Below are 21,294 nucleotides of genomic sequence, written 5' to 3'. Positions count from 1 at the left end.
GTGTGGGTCTTTTAGATACGCTTGCCAACGAACTGCATGGCAGGTCAACATATGTCTGGTCAAGCATGTGGTACCCAAGCGGGAGATATTTTGGCCACGCGAGATACGCTTGAGACATATGTTGCAAATAGCAGCGGTGCGATCTGATGCACTCGTCTCAAAAAAGGCCCACACCAAAGAACTTTTTGAATAACGCGCAGAGACTGCAGCGCCCTGCACATGTGGAGCTTTGGGGTGTGATGCAGTCAATGTGTTGCCCTTAGGCTGGCCCCTGGAGGGCATCCTGCCTCGTTGGTGATGTGCTGCCGCCTCCTCCTCCTCCTCCTCCTCCTCCTCCTCCTCTCTCCTATCAGGCACCCACGTTGAGTCAGTGACCTCATCATCCCCTCCCTCCTCATCACTGGAGCAAACCTGGCAGTATGCTGCAGCAGGGGGAGCATGACTGCCAGATTGCTGTCCTTCTTGGGCACCCCCTCTGTCCGCGCTCATGTTACTGCCTTCATCGAGCTCAGTATCGTCATCAGAGCCTTCCAAACGCTGGGCATCCTCCTGGAGCATGTACCCAACACTGTGGTCAAACAGTTCGAGGGAATCCTCATGAGGACATGGTGGAGCTAGGGAAGGAGTCACTGATGACATTGAGCTGAGGGAAGAGGCCGCTGCTTTGCCAGACAAAGCACCCTGGGCATGGGTGAGAGAGGATGAGGAGGATGAGGACGGCTTGGTCATCCACTCGACCAAGTCTTCCGCATGTTGCGGCTCAACATGGCCAGCTGCCGAAAAAAAGGCCAAGCGTGTCCCATGGCCACGTGCTGATGAGGATGCACCGTCTCCACGACCAGCACTAGACACAGAGCCTGCTTGCCCTCTCTTATTGGCTTGTGACTGTCTGCCTCTCCTTCTTGGCCTTCCAGACATACTAATGGCCTGTAGCTGCACTAAGCTGGGATAGAACACCTGTAATTTTCTTCAAGTAGCTTTATATACTGTAACCAGACAAGCCTGCCTGTCAGTAGGAAGATAACAGGAACGGATCTAGCTGAACACTGTGAGCAGGACGCACTGTACTAAATGTAAATAGTCTAGCTGCCTGACCGTGGTACTAATAGGATCAAATAGAACACCTGTAATTTTCTTCAGGTAGCTTTATATACTGTAACCAGACAAGCCTGCCTGTCAGTAGGAAGATAACAGGAACGGATCTAGCTGTACACTGTGAGCAGGACGCACTGTACTAAATGTAAATAGTCTAGCTGCCTGACCGTGGTACTAATAGGATCAAATAGAACACCTGTAATTTTCTTCAGGTAGCTTTATATACTGTAACCAGACAAGCCTGCCTGTCAGTAGGAAGATAACAGGAACGGATCTAGCTGTACACTGTGAGCAGGACGCACTGTACTAAATGTAAATAGTCTAGCTGCCTGACCGTGGTACTAATAGGATCAAATAGAACACCTGTAATTTTCTTCAGGTAGCTTTATATACTGTAACCAGACAAGCCTGCCTGTCAGTAGGAAGATAACAGGAACGGATCTAGCTGAACACTGTGAGCAGGACGCACTGTACTAAATGTAAATAGTCTAGCTGCCTGACCGTGGTACTAATAGGATCAAATAGAACACCTGTAATTTTCTTCAGGTAGCTTTATATACTGTAACCAGACAAGCCTGCCTGTCAGTAGGAAGATAACAGGAACGGATCTAGCTGTACACTGTGAGCAGGACGCACTGTACTAAATGTAAATAGTCTAGCTGCCTGACCGTGGTACTAATAGGATCAAATAGAACACCTGTAATTTTCTTCAGGTAGCTTTATATACTGTAACCAGACAAGCCTGCCTGTCAGTAGGAAGATAACAGGAACGGATCTAGCTGAACACTGTGAGCAGGACGCACTGTACTAAATGTAAATAGTCTAGCTGCCTGACCGTGGTACTAATAGGATCAAATAGAACACCTGTAATTTTCTTCAGGTAGCTTTATATACTGTAACCAGACAAGCCTGCCGGTCAGTAGGAATTTAACAGGAACGGATCTAGCTGAACACTGTGAGCAGGACGCACTGCACTAAATGTAAATAGCAGGAACGGATCTAGCTGAACACTGTGAGCAGGACGCACTGCACTAAATGTAAATAGTCTAGAAGATAACAGGAACGGATCTAGCTGAACACTGTGAGCAGGACGCACTGCATTAAATGTAAATAGTCTAGATAGAAGATAACAGGAACGGATCTAGCTAAACTGAATACAGTGTATATATATATATGCAACACCTGGGATGCATATATATACACAATACACTGTAAGTGCAGCTAACTGACTGACTGTTCTGCCTAATCTATCTAACTCAAATCAAATGACACTGTCTCTCTCTCTCTCTATCTCTCAGCACACCGGAACACACACTACACAGGGCCGCCGTGCAGGCGGCCTTATATAGTGTGGGGTGTGTACTAAATGCCCTGAGCCGTAATTGGCCAAAGCCACCCTGGCTTTGGCCAATTACAGCTCTCTCTACTGACAGCGCTGTGATTGGCCAAGCATGCGGGTCATAGTGCATGCTTGGCCAATCATCAGCCAGCAATGCACTGCGATGCCGCAGTGAATTATGGGCCGTGACGCGCCACACGAATTTAGCGCGAACGGCCCATAACGTTCGCAATTCGGCGAACGATCGAACAGCCGATGTTCGAGTCGAACATGGGTTCGACTCGAACACGAAGCTCATCCCTAGTCAGGATATTGAAACCACTTTTGCCGCCGTCATTCTGCTATATGGCGGGCGGCAAGTGGTTAACCACTTGCTGTCTACAGGCTGTTTGTAAATGTCCTGAAAGTGGTTAAAACAACATCATGGCTCATCTGGCTCTCATCTAGACAGTGAAAATGATCCGGGTGGTTTTTGAGCTGCCTGATCAAACAAGCCGCAAGCTTGTTTTAACCACTTGAGTTTCAGGAGAGTTATAGAAAGAAATGTAAAAATGTAAATTATAATAAAATAAAAATACCAAGCAACCTGTCACCTTGCTCACACACACTTACACAATCACAGCTTACATACACACTTGCATATCACAGCAAACGTTGGAGTGAAAGCAATAATTCTAGGGCCATTATTCAAGGTTACCTTTAAGCTGATAACCTGTAAAGGCTTTTAAATCATTGCCTATAGACATTTTTAGGTACTGTAGCCTTTTGCCATTTCACAGTTTTAAGGCTCGGCATGTTTGGTATCTATTTACTCTAAGCACCTCCATCTTTTATATTTTACTTAAAAACTGAGTATTTTATTATTTGTGTGCAGTAAAATTCATTTTAGTGTATTTTTTTCTTGAAAATTTGGATTTGATAATATTTGTGCAAATGTTTTATGTGACATACAAAATTTGCAACTGCCATCTTTTTATTCTACAGGGTCCCTACTTTCAAAAAATATATACTAGTGTTGGGGTTTAAACAATTTCATGATCGCGCTATAGCCGAAAGACGGCTACAGCGTGTCCTTCCAGAACCATGCGCCCCCTGCACGCCCCCTGGGGTGCGAATCTGGTACGCTCTGTGATTGAAGTAAAGGGCCAATCACAGCGGCTCTTTACCATGTGATCAGCTGTGTCCAATCACAGCTGATCACAAATGAACAAACTTGCCGGTTATTAGCATTCCTTTCCTTACGCTGTCACAGTGTAAGGAGAGGAGAGCCGGTAACAGGCAAGTGTGATGGGACATTTACATAGATAAACAGTGCCCATCAGTGCTTCCTATTAGTGCCACCTCATCAGCGCACATCAGTGAAGGTGAAAAATTACTTGCAACATTTTATAGCAGAGACTAAGAAAAGCATTTTTATTTTTTTTCCTCCTTAAATTCTTTGAAGTAATTAAAGCCAACCACCCAAACCACTTTTACTCACATTCACCTTGTTCCCCTGTACCTCATCTAGTACTGCCACAAATGCCTGCTCCTTCCAGGTATGGGGGAGCATGGTACCCCCTTCCAGGATACAGTTATCTGGCCTATGACCTGGCCTGAACTCTAATCACTTGATGAAAAAGACATTCTGAGCCCAGTATTAGCTCTGATGCCGTCCAGCACAGAGCTTTCGTAGACGCCGTCCAGCACAGAGCTTTCATAGGATTTTCTTAAGTATGGGGGTGTTTTTTTTAAGATTCATACTTGCCTAGGTGTGATCCTTTTAAGCTGATCACAATTGCATATATAAATCATTTAAAGACTGTAGCTCCCTTTTAAAGGAAACCTGTACTGATCACCCAAGTATGCAGACCATGTGTTCTGACTTTCCTCTGACATCACTAGCTTCCTACTTGTTTCAGGTCAGTGAATCAAAGTATTAAGGCCGGGCAATAGCATTTATCAGAAAGAAGTTGGAAACGGCAATCTGCACATTTTTCTCAGTACAGACTTCCTTTAATGGCTCAAATTGACAGAAAAATACCCACCCTTTGACAAGTAAAACAGATACTACATGTGTATTTTAGCTGTGTATTCAGTTGTTTGCTTACAGTTTCGCTTTAACAGATATGGGGCATGTGGATGTAATTGTAGGATGTCTGTTTTTTGGTGCATATCTTCCTCCTTTCTGTAGAAATTCACAAGTGTAATAAACTCCATACTGCTGTTATTGGCTTGTTGTAATCTTAACATGAAGGTTTTACTTTTCCTTGCAGGCAGAAGTTGTTATCCGAATGTGGAAGAATGGTTTTACAATCAACGATGGTGAACTCAGGGACTATACAGATGCTGCAAATCGTCAGTTCATGGACTCCGTCAGGAAAGGGTAAGAGGTGTAGTTTGTAGTTTTCTGTTGTTGTCATTATGATAAGCACATTACTTGTCTTCTTAAAGTGGGAGTAAACTCCCATGCATGATTTGTACCTTTAGGTAAGCCTCCTATAATAAGGCTTACCTATAGGTACTGTAAATATCTCCTAAATGTGCACAGTTTAGGAGATATTTACTGTACAAGCTGCCGGTTACGTCACTGGCGCATGTGCTTTGTAGGAGCGGCCACTCGGGTACGTTCCTTCAGAGTCCTGTGCCATAAATGGCGGCACCTGTGCGCATGCATGGGAATGACGTCATTGAGGCTCCGGCCACTTACACAGCTGATATCCGTGAACCTGGAAGGAAGACGAGTGAAGATGGAAGACTTGTCAGCGGTAACAGCTCACTGCTGGAAGGGCTTCATTTTAAGGTAAGTTTCAAGTAATGTGCTAGTATAGAATGCATACTAGCAATTTATGGCTTTACCTTGCAGGTTCCAAACAAAAAAAACAAACAAAAAAAAAAACGCACAGCGTTTTACTACCGCTTTAATGGACTTCCTGGCTACTTGACTGGACAGACCACATCCTAATATTTTCCTTATAGAACTCAGTAAACAGACAAAAGCACCTCTAGTCCAAATTAGATTGTAAGCTCCTTGAGGGCAGGGACTGATGTGAATGTACACTATGTAAAGCGTGTGTAAATTATTGTTGCTATATAGATACCTGTAATACCAGCAATATATACTGGTATATTTTCAATGAGCACACCTTTTGAGTTATATATTTTTTGTTTATGAATCTGTGCCATGGCGGATTAGAGAATCATAGGTCGCTGTAATTGACTTTGTTAGATGGACTTACCAGCCACTTCACTCCTGGTAAAGCCACATGTTTTTATCTGCGACAGATCAGATTAATAATGAGAAGAATCATCTAGTAGAAGTGTAATCTATGATCTGCCCATTCACAAGTTATACCAAAGAAATGCAAGACCCTGAAGTCCTGTATAAAATGTATATTCTTTTCTTGTAACAATTGAAAATGACAAGAAAGCAATGCATAGATCTCTGTGAAGTCATTATGCATCTTTCATTATTATAATTTTTTTTTCTCACACCTAAGCAGCTTGTGAAAACTATATAGCATATTGCAGCCTTTCTCAACCCTATTAATACAGAAGAGCCATTGAAATACCCTTTATGTCTCTGGGACCCCTGCTAATATTTACTTTATCTACAGCTCAGGGTACATTAACGTAACCAGAAAGTTGAGATATAAGAATAAATAAAAGAATCAGGAATATGGCATACTTTGAAGGTATTTGATGCCCATCCCTGCTCTGTACAGCTAAATTATTTGCTAAATTATTTTCAATATAAAAAATCAAATTGAAAAAATAACGGCCAGGAAAGAAATGCAGACAGTGACATTTTTGAGTGTTTTCTCACATTGGTACTCAGTAGAGAAATTCCCCCCTACATTGATGGTGAATGGACAAACGCCTCCTTACATTGGTGGTCTGTGAGCATTAATCCCCTTATATTGGTGGACAGTGGGTCATTTAATTGTTGGCCACTTTCCACAGTCCAGGATGGTCAGTTGAGAGAAAGGACCTCTAATGCCCCGTACACACGGTAGGATTTTCCGACTGAAAATGTGTGATAGGACCTTGTTGCCGGAAATTCCGACCGTGTGTAGGCTCCATCACACATTTTCCATCGGATTTTCTGACACACAAAGTTTGAGAGCAGGATATAAAATTTTCCGACAACAAAATCCGTTGTCGGAAATTCCGATCGTGTGTACACAAATCCGATGGACAAAGTGCCACGCATGCTCAGAATAAATAGAGAGATGAAAGCTATTGGCCACTGCCCCGTTTATAGTCCCGACGTACGTGTTTTATGTCACCGCGTTTAGAACGATCAGATTTTCCGACAACTTTGTGTGACCGTGTGTATGCAAGACAAGTTTGAGCCAACATCCGTCGGAAAAAATCCTAGGATTTTGTTGTCGGAATGTCCGAACAAAGTCCGACCGTGTGTACAGGGCATTACACTTATGGTCATTGGGAAAATGCTGCTTCCGTTGGTGGTCAGTAGGAAGAAAGGCCCCTTTACACAAGTGGTTAATGGGGGAAGAATGCCCTAAAATTGGTTGGTGGGAAAATGTCTTCTAGAAAAGGGCTAAAAGATCATTGGCGTTGGTGATTACTAATCTGAGAGACAGAAAATGCTTATTTTGTTCGCGGAACCCTTAGCAACCCCTAAAAGACCCTGGATGAAAAAGACTTGTGTATTTTCTAGCTTTCATTGTACATGACATATAGCAGTATATAAGTAGTATTGAAAACGTGATATGTATTTAGTATTGAAGAATTAATCATGTCATCCTTCAGGGAGCTTCCACCAGAGCTACAGAGGACGTCGGAGAAAGAAGAGGTGGCTGTAAATGTGGAAGATAGAAAGAGTGAAGAATATTCATTAAAGAAGAAGCAAGTGGATCCATTCTCTGGAAAGGGTTATAGACTGGGAAGGTAATATTTTTGAAGATGATATTGCATACAGTGACTTCAAGGGGACCTTCTTTTGTGCTCTCACTAATAGGGTTCTCTCTGGGTCACACAAGAATCTGTTTTGTTTCTCAATGGCTGGTTATGGCGTTAGAGAGCATCTTTAGATTGAAGCAGCTTGTCCACTCAGCATACATGCACAGTGTTCAACACTGTGGTTTTGGTAGTGTGGTGCTTTTTTTTTTTTTTTTTTTATTTAGTTTTTCCTTATTGACAGTTATATGTTTGCTAAATAATATACTGTAGCTGTACTGTCAGGTGTAGGTTTACTTTAGCCTGTGGAAGCAAGATCTGTCTGGAGGTGCTCAAACAACCTTTTGCAGTGTATTTAGAACCGAAAGTTTTGGATCAGGACTTCGTGTAGAAGTGACCAGGTGGCTGTTAAACTGCTCAAATCACTTCTACATTAAATACATTTAAGGAAACCTTTCAAGCTACCACTCCTGAAATAACTTAAACTCCTATGTGGACAGCTGCTAGCATTGATCACTTCTCATAAGCTCATGCCTAGACAGTATATGTAAATGCTGCGCTATCTAAGTACTGTAAACAAAATTAATGAATAAAAATTAAATAAAAAAATGAATCTATAAGAAAAAATAATATATATATATATATATATATATATATGACAATAGTGAGATAAAGTGCATATAAATTATATACTAATGATAAATCAGTTGAATCAAAACACCATGATTACATCAACTCCATCTCAAACATGATAAAATAATCCAAATGTGTAAATGCATAAATAAAGTGACACTGGTGAAATAAAGTGTGTGAATATACTGCATTGATAATGAATCTCATAAATCAATGCAACATGTTTAAATCATAAAGTCCATTTCAAACATAATTAAATATTGTCATGGTGATCCAATTGTGTTCATGTGTCCACACACTGGTGCTCCCCCCCCCCATGTGAATCCGCTCACCTTAGAGCGTGTGACCTCACAATTAAGTTCAGTCAAAACACGCTTATGAATACCGTGGAATCCTGGGCTGCCCAATAGTGCTGTCTCCACATACATACAAAATATATAGAAAGGCTGGATAGTGCGATACTGTTTAGTATAACATTTTATTATACAATTATCCCTTTCCAGTGTACTCGCATTGTACAGGTGCTTCAGTGCACCAATCTATAGCCAGCATAAAACGTTGAGATCATATGTCCCTCCACCTTGAGACAGACCAGCTGTCTCCTGCACCCTCCTCAACGCGTATCGATACAGGATTATGATGTATCTTCCTCGGGGAGCCTTCTACATTAAAGCCCAGCTAAAAATTTTGGTACTGGGATCATGGCTGCAGCTACAGCCATGATCCCGCCACAAGCACTTCTATCTGAGGACGGCAGGCAGCCATGATCCCGGCACAAGCACTACTACCTGAGGAAGGCGGACGGGCCTTGGTGCCAAGCAGCCGCATATTTGCGTGCAATAGCACCAATAGAGCTGTGCCGAGAATGTGTAGGTACCTGCGGCTAACAGAAAGCTCCTGATTGCCGCTTTCGATCATGTGAACGCGTGACAGCCAATCATGGTGGTCACATGGTCATAAGCTCCGGCATTCTAAACCCCTTAAAGGGCTGGCAGGCGCCGGCTCTAAGGGGTTAATAATTCTATTTTTTGCCTAGACGAGCGAGACATGTAGCCCACTTTCCCATGACCCACGCTTGCGGCCTCCTGGGATACACGTTGCACATCCCAGAAGTCTGCACAACTGCCAGTGCTTAAAATCTCTTAAAGTGATTGTAAAGGCTCGCTTTTTTTGTTTAAATAACAAACATGTTATACTTGCCTCCTCTGTGTAGTTGATTTTGCACAGAGCAGCAAAGATCCTCCTTTTCTGGGGTCCCTCTTTGCTGCTCATAGTCCCTCCCTCTTTTGAGTGCCCCTCAGGCAGCAGCTTGTTACAGGTTGTCGCCCAAGTTAAGTCAGAGCTCCGTGTATCCATTCAGACACAGTGCCCCTGACCTGGCCCCACCCCCTCTCCCCTGATTGGCTGACTGACTTTGATAGCTGCGGGAGCCAATAGCGCCGCTGCTTTGTCTCAGCCAATCAGGAGGAGTGTACTGGATGGCTGATCGTGGACATTGCTGGAGAGAGAAGGAGCTCAGGTAGGTAATTGGGGGGGCTGCTACACACAGAAGGTTTTTTATCTTAATGCATAGAATGCATTAGGATAAAAAAAAAAAACCTTCTGCCTTTACAACTCCTTTTAATATATTGCACCTGCATAGATGACAGCATGGCAACCAGTAAACAGTATTTTGGATAGCGAGATCTTTCGCAATTATTCAGCAGCGCATTACCAAGGGACCATCTGTGAAAATCAAGATGTGACATTCGGATTCAGACTACTTTATTAATCTCAAGAGAAATTACTAAGATACAGTTAAATTCAATAAAATCACAATAATTAACGGCTCCTTACTGCGGAATCTAAATGATTCTAGCAAAATTATGGCAGTGAGGAGGGCCTCGTTGGACTCTAGTGACGTAAATATTATTTTACTCGGCTAGGAGCAGGAGGAGCAGTTTTATATATGATACTTCACAGGCTTTGATAATTTTATCCTGACTGGAATTTTTGTTTAATATTTTTTCTTTTTTAGTATAAATATATATTTAGAGTTCATATATAGTAATATTTTTTTTTTCTCAGTGCCACACCCACTGTTATTAACAAAGCAGTGAATGGCATGGAAGATGCAGAGCAGAGCTTTCCTGCTGTGGAGCTGAATGATCTGGAGCCTTCTACAAACCTCAAGATCTGGCTGACAAATGGGAAGAGAATTGTGCAAAAGTTTAACACCTCACACAGGTAAACCTTGCTGCCCAAGAGTACAAAGCAAAGGCTGTTTTGCATATGAGTGAAAGAACATAATTGTAAAGATGAACTACCCTGGTAGTTTACGGACATGTTGCCTGCACAACTAAAAATTGGTAGCAAATTATAGAATTATACAATTAAAACTCATTCAAACTTTTTCGAACTTCACCTAACTATTGCTAGCAGTTTGTAGATTGACTCTCCCTGTATGGCATTATCTGCTTCCTCCCTTTGATGGCTGGCACTGTGCACAACTGCTATCTGTCAGACTAACAACTAACAGCGGTCACTGACAGCTCTGATCCACATAAAGGATCTGGGACCCATCAAAGTGGTTCATAATTATGTGATCATTTTGTAATCTATGACATAATGATCACCTGCAGGTTGGAGTTATAAAAAACATGCCAGGGCTTTAATTAAAACAATGAAAGACTATGTCCTTTATGAGAAATGTGAAAATAATTCAAGTAGCCATATTCGAGTTTTATAGAGGCCTGGGGATCAGTTACTGAGGCAGTAAAACAGGAGGAAAATGCTTGGTGATCAGATGTTCAGGCGGAACCAATACCAGGATGAGTTCTGCACCAATTCGTCTTAAAGAGACTGCACCACTCAAAGCTGCTGGGAGGTAAAACTTAAAGGCATTTAAATATGTCTTCTCATCCATGCAACAGCTTTCATTAGTCTAGGCTTCACCTGAATGCTGGGCTATTGTGGTCAAAGCGTCAACACTTCTGCGTAGTATCAGTGATTGCTGCTAATCTCCTCCTCCACATAATCATATTGGCCCATCACTATGATGGATTATCCCATTGGCCAGTTGCAAGGAGAGGAAGGGTAAATTTTGGCCAATCAGATAGCGTAGCAATTGGAATGAAACAGAGGACACTAAATGCTGCTTGCAAATTTGTGCACCTTTTTGGAGGCTTCCATTTCATACGTGTTAGCAATCTTTAAAGTGATAGTCTTAATTCTTGAGTACCAGTCTGTATATGCCCCTTCATTACCTGATCAGTTTTCAGTGCCGTGGTCTTTTTACTGGCAATTACTCGTCCATGCAAGACTGTCCCCAAGTGACCAATGGCGCATGCCTCTGTTATGCTTTGCGTCTATCTATTAAAGTTCTTGTGGTAAAACCAAGGAAGCTTAGACTTCTGCAGTGTATCAATGCTTTACTAAACAGGAAAAACTGCACATACAACTGTAGGATGCACAATACAACACACAACACAATACAAGTCATAGCTTATAAAAATATGCCTACAAATAGAAGCATGTACAATATGTACGCATTAAGTAAACTAAACAGTTACCCAATTTAGGGTTTAGGATGTAATGTCCTTCATGGTTCCTTGCTCAGTCCAACTTAAAATGTCTCCAAAGTTATCCAGCTTCCGGCAGCCATGTGTTACTCCATCGTCCTTCTAAACGCATCTCTTTTCCGAACACATGACTCTTTCAAAAGCTAAATCTCCTCCCCCTAACTCCTGCTTACATCACATCCTGCCGACAACTTCCTGTCTCAGCTCCAAGACCTGTCCAACTGGTTTAATTACATATCAATGGAGGGGGGAAGAGCCTCTGTAAACATATGCTCTTACTAAACCTAACTCTATATTATTGCAATAAAGTCACTATACAAATAGCCATAGCAACACAGCCTCCAAAATGACTAGAGATGCAGCGAAATTTCAGGCACCGAAACATTTAGGCTGAAAATAGTGTTATTGGCAGAATGCCGATAAGAGTTAAGGTGCTGGTAATGGCACTAAAAAGGCACTGTGTTTTGCTGCAATTTTTTTGCAAATTTGCTGCGATTTTGCCTCAATTTTACAGGGTTTTTGGGCCGATTTTACCATAATTACTATGCTTATGGTGTGTTTTTCATAGGTCATGAGACTCAAAAACTGCATCAAAAAGTTACACGGGTGCGTTAATGGTGCGTTTTTACTATGTTTTCAATGCATTTGAACTTGGAGGTGCGTTTTTTGTGCGTTTTTTTTTGATCAGCCGTGGATTTGTCAACCTGCCAGCACCTGGCCCACAGATCTGCACTTGTCTCTACCATAGCAAAGGACAATAGTGGACTTTTATGTAGCTTTCCAATGTGCGAATCCTTTTGTCTACCCAACACAGGGCAACCCAGACTGTATGTAGTCAGTACATGTGCCTGACTTGTTCTGCAGACGTCTTAAAAATGCATTGGTGTTTAATTTCAGTTGGTGTAGGATGTATTTTTTTTTTGTTTTTTCATTGTAAATGTCATTACAGTTTCTAAATGGATTACGTTTCAGAAACTGATCTGTAAATATTAACCACTTCCCACCCGGCCTATAGCAGAATGATGGCCGGGAAGTGGTTCAGTTATCCTGACTGGGCGTCATATGACGTCCAGCAGGATAATTGCCGGCGCACGCCCGTGGAGGCGTGCATTGCGGCTATTGTTGTTTCGGTGTGTCAGTCTGACACACCGCAACTCCGATCTAGGTAAAGAGTCTCTGATGGAGACTCTTTACCACGTGATCAGCTGTGTCCAATCACTGCTTTTGACAATGTAAACAGGAAGAGCCGTTTATTGGCTTTTTCTCACTCGTCTCTGACAGACGCGAGTAGAGGAGAGCCGATCAGCTGCTCTCCTGACTGGGGGGTCTGCGCTAATTGTTTATCAGTACAGCCCTCCTCGGATGCTGCCAGTACCACCAGGGATGGCCACCACACAGGACCACCAGGTATGCCACCCTAGACCACCAGGGATATGCCAATCAGTGCCCAGGCAGCTGCCAATGAAAAATGCCTGTCAGTGCCACCAGTGATGCCTATCAGTGAAATCTATCAGTGTCCAGCAAAGCCGTCTATCAGTGCCACCCATAAGTACCCATCAGTGCAGCCTTTCAGTGCCCATTAGTGCCCATCATCAGTGCCACCTTATCAGTGCCCATCCGTGCAGCTTATCAGTGCCCATCAGTGAAGGAGAAAACTTACTTATTTACAAATTTTTATGCCAAAAACAAAGAAAAACTTTAAAAAAAAAATATTTTGGTATTTTTTTATCCGTTTAGCAAAAAATAAAAACCACAGAGGTGATCAAATACCACCAAAAGAAAGCTCTATTTGTGGGAACAAAATGATAAAAATTTAGTTTGGGTATAGTGTAGCATGACCGCGCAATTGGCATTTAAACAGTGACCGCACTGAAAGCTGAAAATTGGCCTGGGCAAGAAGGTGCGAAAGTGCCCAGTATTGAAGTGGTTAATAAAGGAAGTGGACACTATGAGGGAGCCCTGCAGGATGTGAAAAAAAGGGGGAAATTTGTTGTCAACACTCTTGTTTCTATCTATGGAGAGCTTCTGTCTAATGACAACATAGGAACATAAAGGGAAATCTCTGTAATGGACACTACATTAAATCAACCCATAGATGTTTCAATTTTTTTCTTCAACCAGCAAGTTGAAAAAAACAATCTGACCCGCTTCCCTCATCCACACCTTCGCGGTGGATGGGGGAATCCTCTGCTGAGCATTTGTATTCTGACAGGGGACACAGTATTGTATTCTCACCATAAGAACACACTGATCAGCGCTGCCAGCACTGATGGAATGGCTGTACAGAAGGCTTGTTGTACAGATCCACTTTCCTCATACATGGATCGAACTTTGGCCAGTCCCTGCTGAACCAGCTGACTTTTGATAAATGTATTGCCAGCTTAAGGATGTAATGTAAAAAAACAACAAGTTTGGACTGGATATGCAAATGTAAGGCCTGTTTTGTTATAACGTTTTAATTTATCTCCTGCAGGATCAGTGATGTGCGGCAATTCCTGGAGAGTATGCCTTGTAAGTCTGAGAAGCTGCCCTTCAAATTGGCCACCTCTTTCCCTCTGTGTGACATCTTGGATGAGACCATCACCATTCAGGAAGCCCACCTCAACAATGCTGTTCTGGTCCAAAGACTGCAGAAAACCACAGAACCCTTCAGGGACTCTTAGTCCATAATCCATCAGCAATCGGTGCTATAAACCGCTGAGACTGAAGATTTAGCACTTAGTTTTCTTTCCCTCTTTATCAAAGATCTGAGAAGCACTGTGAATAGACTGGACGTATCCACCTGTTTGGCAGCTTGTTTTGGATGCTTTTTTACATATTTTTTGGGTGCATGTGTGTAAAGATGGATGCTTGCAAGACTGTCACATTTTGTATACTGCTTTACAGTGTGAGGTTCTGTACCTACTGGGTACAGGGGGTGCTCTAGCACATCTCCATTATCACTAAGAATACATCTTCCTCAGTGGCTCAAAGCTCCTCAGGTGCTTCCTAACATACGCCAGGCCTGTGCATGTGCATTTAAAAAATGGTCTGCAGACTTTACATTTGTGGCTTGAAGCTAAATTTACGATCTGTTCTGCAGAGAACAGTTCTTCCTTTTTTCTTTTTTTTTTTTTAAAAGGGAGACTGTTCCTTAATTTACAACAACCTCAGTCCATTGAGTTACTCATAGAACTGAATCGGTATTCATGGCAGGATGTGCTATAGTAAGCCATCATATTCAGCTCAAGTGATTTTAGGGGTGAGATTTTAAACTGCCCTTTACTCAGGTAATGTTATCGGTGTGCAAGGGCTCTTGCACATGGCCGCATAAAATGCGCTTGTGGTTTCTGGGAGCCACAGCTGCAGTCTATTTTTGTCCATAGACACACATTACAAAAAATGCAGTACATGGGTATGCATGTGTAAATGTTTTGAAAAATATTCACGCATGTAAATGCAGATGCTGGAGTTCACATACACATAGGCGCATACGGTGGATTTATAATACATATGTATGGACAAAAATACGCAGCAGCTACCACAGGGCCACGACAATAAAAACACATTTTGCTCTGTACTCTGTGCTGTGTGCTAGAGCCTTATGCCCATTAACAGTTGTGTCTGTAAGCAAGTGGAAAGATTTGAACTCTTGTTAAAAACCTTAATGATGAATGCTGGCAGCTCTTGATTTTCAATCATCAACCACTTTCAGAATTTATGTTGGTTTGAGCAGGTGAATAAAACAGTTTCATAAAAGGACAATGAATACAGGGCTGGCAAAGAGAAATGCAGTGATCAGGAGCCTGATTTTCATGCTAGTAGCCAACCAACAGCTTAAAGCCGTAGTAAAAGCCGCTTGCTGACTTGTACCTACAGGTAAGATTATAATAAAGCTTCTCTGTAGGTACAAGGAATATCTCTTAAATGTGCAACGTTTAGGAGATATTTGGTATTTCTGCAGTCAGTGATGTCACCAGCACATCTGCACTGCGCTCGGTATACTCTGTATGCTGTCCCTTCTGAGCGATTTGCTGCGATCATGGCTCCTGTGCAGATGCGCGGGAGTGACCTCTCGCAGCTCAGCCATTTAAACGGCCAGAACCTGCGAACCCGGAGGGAAGACCGGGTGAAGATAAAAGCCTTGTCAGTGGTGCACTGCTGTAAGGCTTCATTTTAAGGGAAGTGTCATAATGTGCTAGTATGCATTGCATACTAGCACATTATGCCCATAACTTGCAGGGGAAAGTTTTTTTTTTGTAACCCAGACTTTACTACCGCTTTAAGAGCCTTTTTATGGGGCTTTGGGCTTGTGTACATTAATAAATGGCAGCTTGCTTTCAGATGTATCCAGCCTGCATTTGAGATGCTTCTGAGATCATTTACAGTTCATTGACGGGTGCATGTGACCTCCTCCTAAGCTGCTTCCTGCTACTTTTGCATTCCCATTGATCTATATAGGGAGAAAAGTAGTTCTGAGGCAAACAAAAGCTTGTTAATGCAGGCCCTTGGGGTTCTGCTAGTGTTTAACAAGCAGGACCAGGGCTACTTTTCTTTATCCCTGATTCACACCAGTGTGGCTTTGAAATCACGCTACTTCAGCGTGATTTAAAAGCCTCACATCAGTGCAATTTGCACTGCCAATTTCTTTGTGGCTTGCGACTTCATTTAACAGAAGTCTATGCAAGTCGCAATTAAATCAGTAAAAAGTAGTGCAGGAACCTTTTTCATAATTGCTGCGACATGAATTGCGGTGATATGAAGGGTTCCATTGCCGGCAATGGGGGTAACACTTGTCACAAGTTTAACAAGACCCGTGGCCACTCATTAAAATTGGAAGAAAAGAGGTTTAACCTTAAACTATGTAGAGGGTTCTTTACTGTAAGAGCGGCAAGGATGTGGAATTCCTTTCCACAGGCAGTGGTCTCAGCAGGAAGCATTGATAGTTTCAAGAAACTATTAGATAATCACCTGAATGACCGCAACATACAGGGATATACAATGTAATACTGACATATAATCACATACATGGGTTGGACTTGTGTCTTTTTTTAACCTCGCCTACTATGTAACATGTCGCCCCGGTGTAAACGGGGACTTAGTTACATTTTACAGCACCTTAAGCGTGAGACCTGCTGGTAGAAAAGCAGCTTGCAACACTTTGTAGGGAGGAACAATCCTCCAACAAAAATTAGGAATTACAATCATGTAGAACATGCGCTGTTTTGGTGCGTTCTGGTGCCTTAGACTTTTTAAAATGAATAGGCTGCCCTAAAGCAATGCATGCTGATGCATGTGCATTAACACACTGCAATAATGTGATTGAACCCTCAGGCAATAAGCACATCCCTCTATACTGGCTCTTGCCATCAGTGTTTTCTGAGAGTACTAGAACTTTTGATCTCTCTATATATCAAGGCTGGATGTCTCAAAGACGTTTCTTTTATTGCTAGCAGCATCAGATCACTTCACTGCAGGAACAGCCCTGAAGTTCTGAAAATGCAGGGTATAAATCTACTTGGATATAGTGACCTCCGTGCAGGGACAGGTGCCTCAGGGAAGACCCTAGTTTAAGTGATGTCATAGGGCATATTCCTAAAATGCTCTTTTAAGTACATTTTATCAAACTGTTTTACCCTATGTTGAAACGTAGATCTGCAGTAATAGATTATAAAATATATCCCTACAACAGGCATTATCCTGTCATCAAATCACATATTTGCAACCCAAAGCCTCATATTTCCTTCAGGGAATTTTGTATTGGTCAGAATAATCATGCATCTTTTTTGCAGGTCCTGGTCTGCAGCTCATAGGACAAAGGGGCCAGCAGAAATACACATGTATTGTCTTGCTCTTCCCCTGTTGACAACCCATGCTAGAAGGGGGTCATACAAATCTACATATTAATCAGCATGCTGTTTTGAGAAGATTGCTGTGTGTGTTAGCAATAAAAATTCTTAGATTTTGCTTTTATAAATTAAATGTTTTAAGCTACTTGTGGCTTTTTATTGCATTTATTTCAATGTGTATATAAAGTTAAATTCCTGCTTAACCATAACTATTCCTAAAAATGTCCCCCCTCCTTCCTGCTACCTATCCTATCTGCCTTATGTAAAAAAGATGTGTATACTTATTTCTGCCTACTCCAGTTCAGTCATGTGATCCCCTGTGTCAGTGAGCGGCCGGCTGCACGGGAGTCAAGAGAGCACTTGGCAATGGCTGGGAGTTCCAATAGAGGTGACACCAACCAAAGGATCCCATAGCCAAGCCGATGTTGGCGCTCCCTCCACATCCCTACAGCTGGCCGATTACTGACACAGTGAGGCTATGGGATCATGTGACTGGAGTGGGCTGATAAAAGGTTAGTATACACATCTTTTTTTACATAAGGTGGCAGGAGGAGGGAGGGGACATACAGTTAGGTCCATATATATATTTGGACACGGGCACAATTTTCATACTTTTGGCTCTGTATGCCACCAGAATAAAATGAAAACGAAACAATCCAAATGAATTTGAAGTGCAGACTTTTAGCTTTAATTCAAGGGGTTGAACATAAATATCAAGTACACATTTTAGGAACTGCAACAATTTTTATACACCGACACCCATTTTTAGGGGCTCAAATGTATTTGGACAAATGAATATAATCATAAATAAAATGTTCATTTTTAATATTTTGTTAAGAATCCTTTACTGGCAATGACTGCCTGAAGTCTGGAACCCATGGACATTACTGGACATTACCTTTCTGATGCTTTGCCAGGCTCTAACTGCAGCTGTCTTCAATTGTTCTTTGTTTGTGGGTCTTTCTGCCTTTAGTTTTGCCTTCAGCTAGGGAAATGCATGCTCAATTTGGTTGAGATTGGGTGATTAAGCCATTGCAGAATATTCCACTTCTTTTCCTTCAAAAGCTCCTGGGTTGTTTTTGCAGTGTTTTGGATCATTGTCCATCTGTTCTGTGAAGTGCCGTCCAATCAACTTTGCTGCATTTGGCTAAATCTGGGCTGACAGTATATCTCTAAACACTGCAGAATTCATCCGGCTGCTTCTGTCTTCTGTCACATCATCAATAAACACCAATGACCCAATGCCACTGGAAACCATGCATGCCCATGCCATCACACTGCCTCCAACATGTTTTATAGATGACATTGTGTGCTTTGGATCATGAGCTGTTTCAATCCTTCAACACACTTTTTTCTTCCCATTATTCTGGTACAGATTAATCTTAGTTTCATCTGCCCAAAGAATGCTTTTTTAGATGTTTTTTGGCAAAGTCTAATCTGGCTTTTCTATTCTTGTAGGTTCACAGCAAGAGATTCCAAATGTAAATACCACACTTAGAATCCAACTCCTAGACCTTTTACCTGCTTAATTGAAGAAGAAATAATGGAGTAGCCCACACCTGGTCATGAAACAGCTTTTGATTCACTTGTCCAATTACTTTTGGTCCCTTGAAAAAGGGGGAATGGATATTCTTAAGAGCTGTAATTCCTAAACCTATGGACAGAGAAGGCAGCTGTGTAGAGTTTTGACAGAGAACCGTTTCCAACACATTGGCAACCACTATTTAAAAGAGAACTATGATTTTTTTCTTGTAAAGAATCATACTTACCTAGGTGGATGCTGCATCAGTCCGATGCTGCATCTGTCCCCCCGACAGCTCTAACACTGAGAACCGATCGATCAAACACAGCCAATTGCTTAGTTCTCAGAGAGCTGGTGACTGTTAGTCACCGTTATTGTCATTGTTGCGATCTTGCCTGAGCCTGGATCAGCTCTGTGACATCAGCCGACAGCGGGGTTCGATCACTGCTGAAAACGTGTCCCAGGAGTGCAGAATGAACTTGTGATCTACGGGAGAAGTGCAGCCAAATGAGCTTTATCTGTACTTCTCCTGTAACCACTTGACCCCCAGGCTTTTTTCTGACACTTTTGTTTACATGTAAAAATTCTGTATTTCTTTATTGTACATCATGGGACACAGCCTAAGTAATAACTTAGTGGGTTATGGGCCACCTTCAGGTGTTGATACTTGTATAGCCAATACAGAAAGTTGACTCCCCTATATAACCCCTCCTCCTTCCAGGAGTACCTCAGTTTTTTCGCCAGTGTCTAAGGTGTTGGTCACGAGTGAAGATGTGCTCTGAGGAGCTCCAGGAGGGATCCATGCTGGATTTAAAAAACCTCCACAACCGGATCCATCCACGCCACTGAGGCCACGGGATGGTACTCGGGCCTCGCATAGAAGAACAAGGTTTTTGCCTGTAACGCCTCTCTTTGAGGGTTGGACCCTAGAACCAGGACTCTTTTTGGTCATACTACATCACCTAAAGATTTCCTGAGGGGTGCTATACAGGTACAAAGGAGTGGAATCCCTATGTAGGGACCCGGTCTTTGAAGGTTACTAAACGCTGCCTGCCTTTATGGGTGAAATTTGGATCTGTCTGTTTCAGCAGTATCCTGGAGCGAGTATAAGGTAAGGGAATATGTAAAAATAAATCCTGCCTCCTCCACCCCTATAGCCGGCCAATACCTCTCCTTCTTTGTAAGATGTTAATGAAGTGACAGTAAACTCTGGTATATTCTGAGTTTGTAGCTATATTTTGTAATCTGGTTTGGAGCGCTCACCTGAGAGCTAGAAACTACATGAGGATGAAGTGACTCCTTTTCGGTGGTATATGTCTGGGGCGCTCACCTGAGAGCTAGAAGCTACATCAGGATGAAGCGACTCCTTTTCGGCGGTAATTGTCTGGAGCACTCAACTAAGAGATAGAAGCTACATCAGGATGAAGCCACTCTTTTTCAGTGGTAATTGTCTAGAGCGCTCACCTGAGGGCTAGAAGTTACATCAAGATGAAGCGACTCCATTTCGGATATTGTTTAGTGTAAAAATGAATCCGGCCTCCTCCACCCCTGTAGCCGGTCAATGCCTCTCCTTCTTTGTAAGATGTTAATGAAGTGACAGTAAAGTCTGGTATATTTTGAGTTTGTAGTTACATTTTGTAATCTGCTCTGAAGCGCTCACCTGAGAGCTAGAAGCTACATCAGGATGAAGCGACTCTTTTTCAGTGGTAATTGTCTGGAGCACTCGCCTGAGAGATAGAAGCTGCATCAGGATGAAGAGACTCCTTTTTGGATATTGTTTAGTGTAAAAAAAAACTGCCTCCTCCACCTCTATAGCCAGCCAATGCCTCTCCTTTGTAAGATGTTAATGAAGTGACAGTAAACTCTTTTATATTTTGAGTTTGTAGTTACATTTTGTATTCTGGTCTGGAGTCTGCACCTGAGAGCTAAAAGCTGCATCAGGATGAAGCGACTCGTTTTCAGCAGTAATTGTCTGGAGGGCTCACCTGAGAGAAGCTACAGCAGGATGAAGTGACTCCATTTTAGATATTGTTTAGTGTAAAAATAAATCCGGCCTCCACCCCTATAGCCGGCCAATACCTCTCCTTCTTTGTAAGATGTTAATGAAGTGACAGTAAACTGGTATATTTTGAGTTTGTAGCTACATTTTGTAATCTGGTCTGGAGCGCTCACCTGAGAGCTAGAAGCTACATCAGGATGAAGCGACTCTTTTTTAGTGGTAATTGTCTAGAGCGCTCACCTGAGGGCTAGAAGATGCATCAGGATGAAGTGACTCCTTTTCGGCAGTAATTGGAGCGCTCACTCGAGAGAAACTACATCAGGATGAAGTGACTCCTTTTTGGCAGTAATTGGTGCGCTTACCTGAGAGAAGCTACATCAGGATGAAGTGACTCCATTTCGGATATTGTTTAGTGT

At 42.4% G+C, this 21,294-nt stretch overlaps 1 protein-coding gene across 3 annotated transcripts in view; it reads left to right on the top strand.

The window, feature by feature from the left end:
* UBXN2A (UBX domain protein 2A) overlaps nt 1-17,502 on the top strand; it is a 49,408-nt gene extending 31,906 nt beyond the window's left edge. For all 3 annotated transcript variants that reach the window (XM_073625321.1, XM_073625322.1, XM_073625323.1), the window contains 4 exons: nt 4,690-4,799; nt 7,190-7,327; nt 10,037-10,195; nt 14,003-17,502. In XM_073625321.1, coding sequence (XP_073481422.1) covers nt 4,690-4,799; nt 7,190-7,327; nt 10,037-10,195; nt 14,003-14,192 — 597 coding nt within the window. In that variant the 3' untranslated portion in view covers nt 14,193-17,502. The remainder of the gene's footprint in view (nt 1-4,689; nt 4,800-7,189; nt 7,328-10,036; nt 10,196-14,002) is intronic.
* The last annotated feature ends 3,792 nt before the right edge of the window (nt 17,503-21,294 follow it).

The sequence above is a fragment of the Aquarana catesbeiana genome, linkage group LG04 (genome assembly GCF_042186555.1).
Source record: "Aquarana catesbeiana isolate 2022-GZ linkage group LG04, ASM4218655v1, whole genome shotgun sequence".
Lineage (NCBI taxonomy): Eukaryota > Metazoa > Chordata > Amphibia > Anura > Ranidae > Aquarana > Aquarana catesbeiana.
The sequence above is the reverse complement of the archived record's forward strand: the minus strand, read 5'-3'. Positions and strand labels throughout refer to the sequence as shown.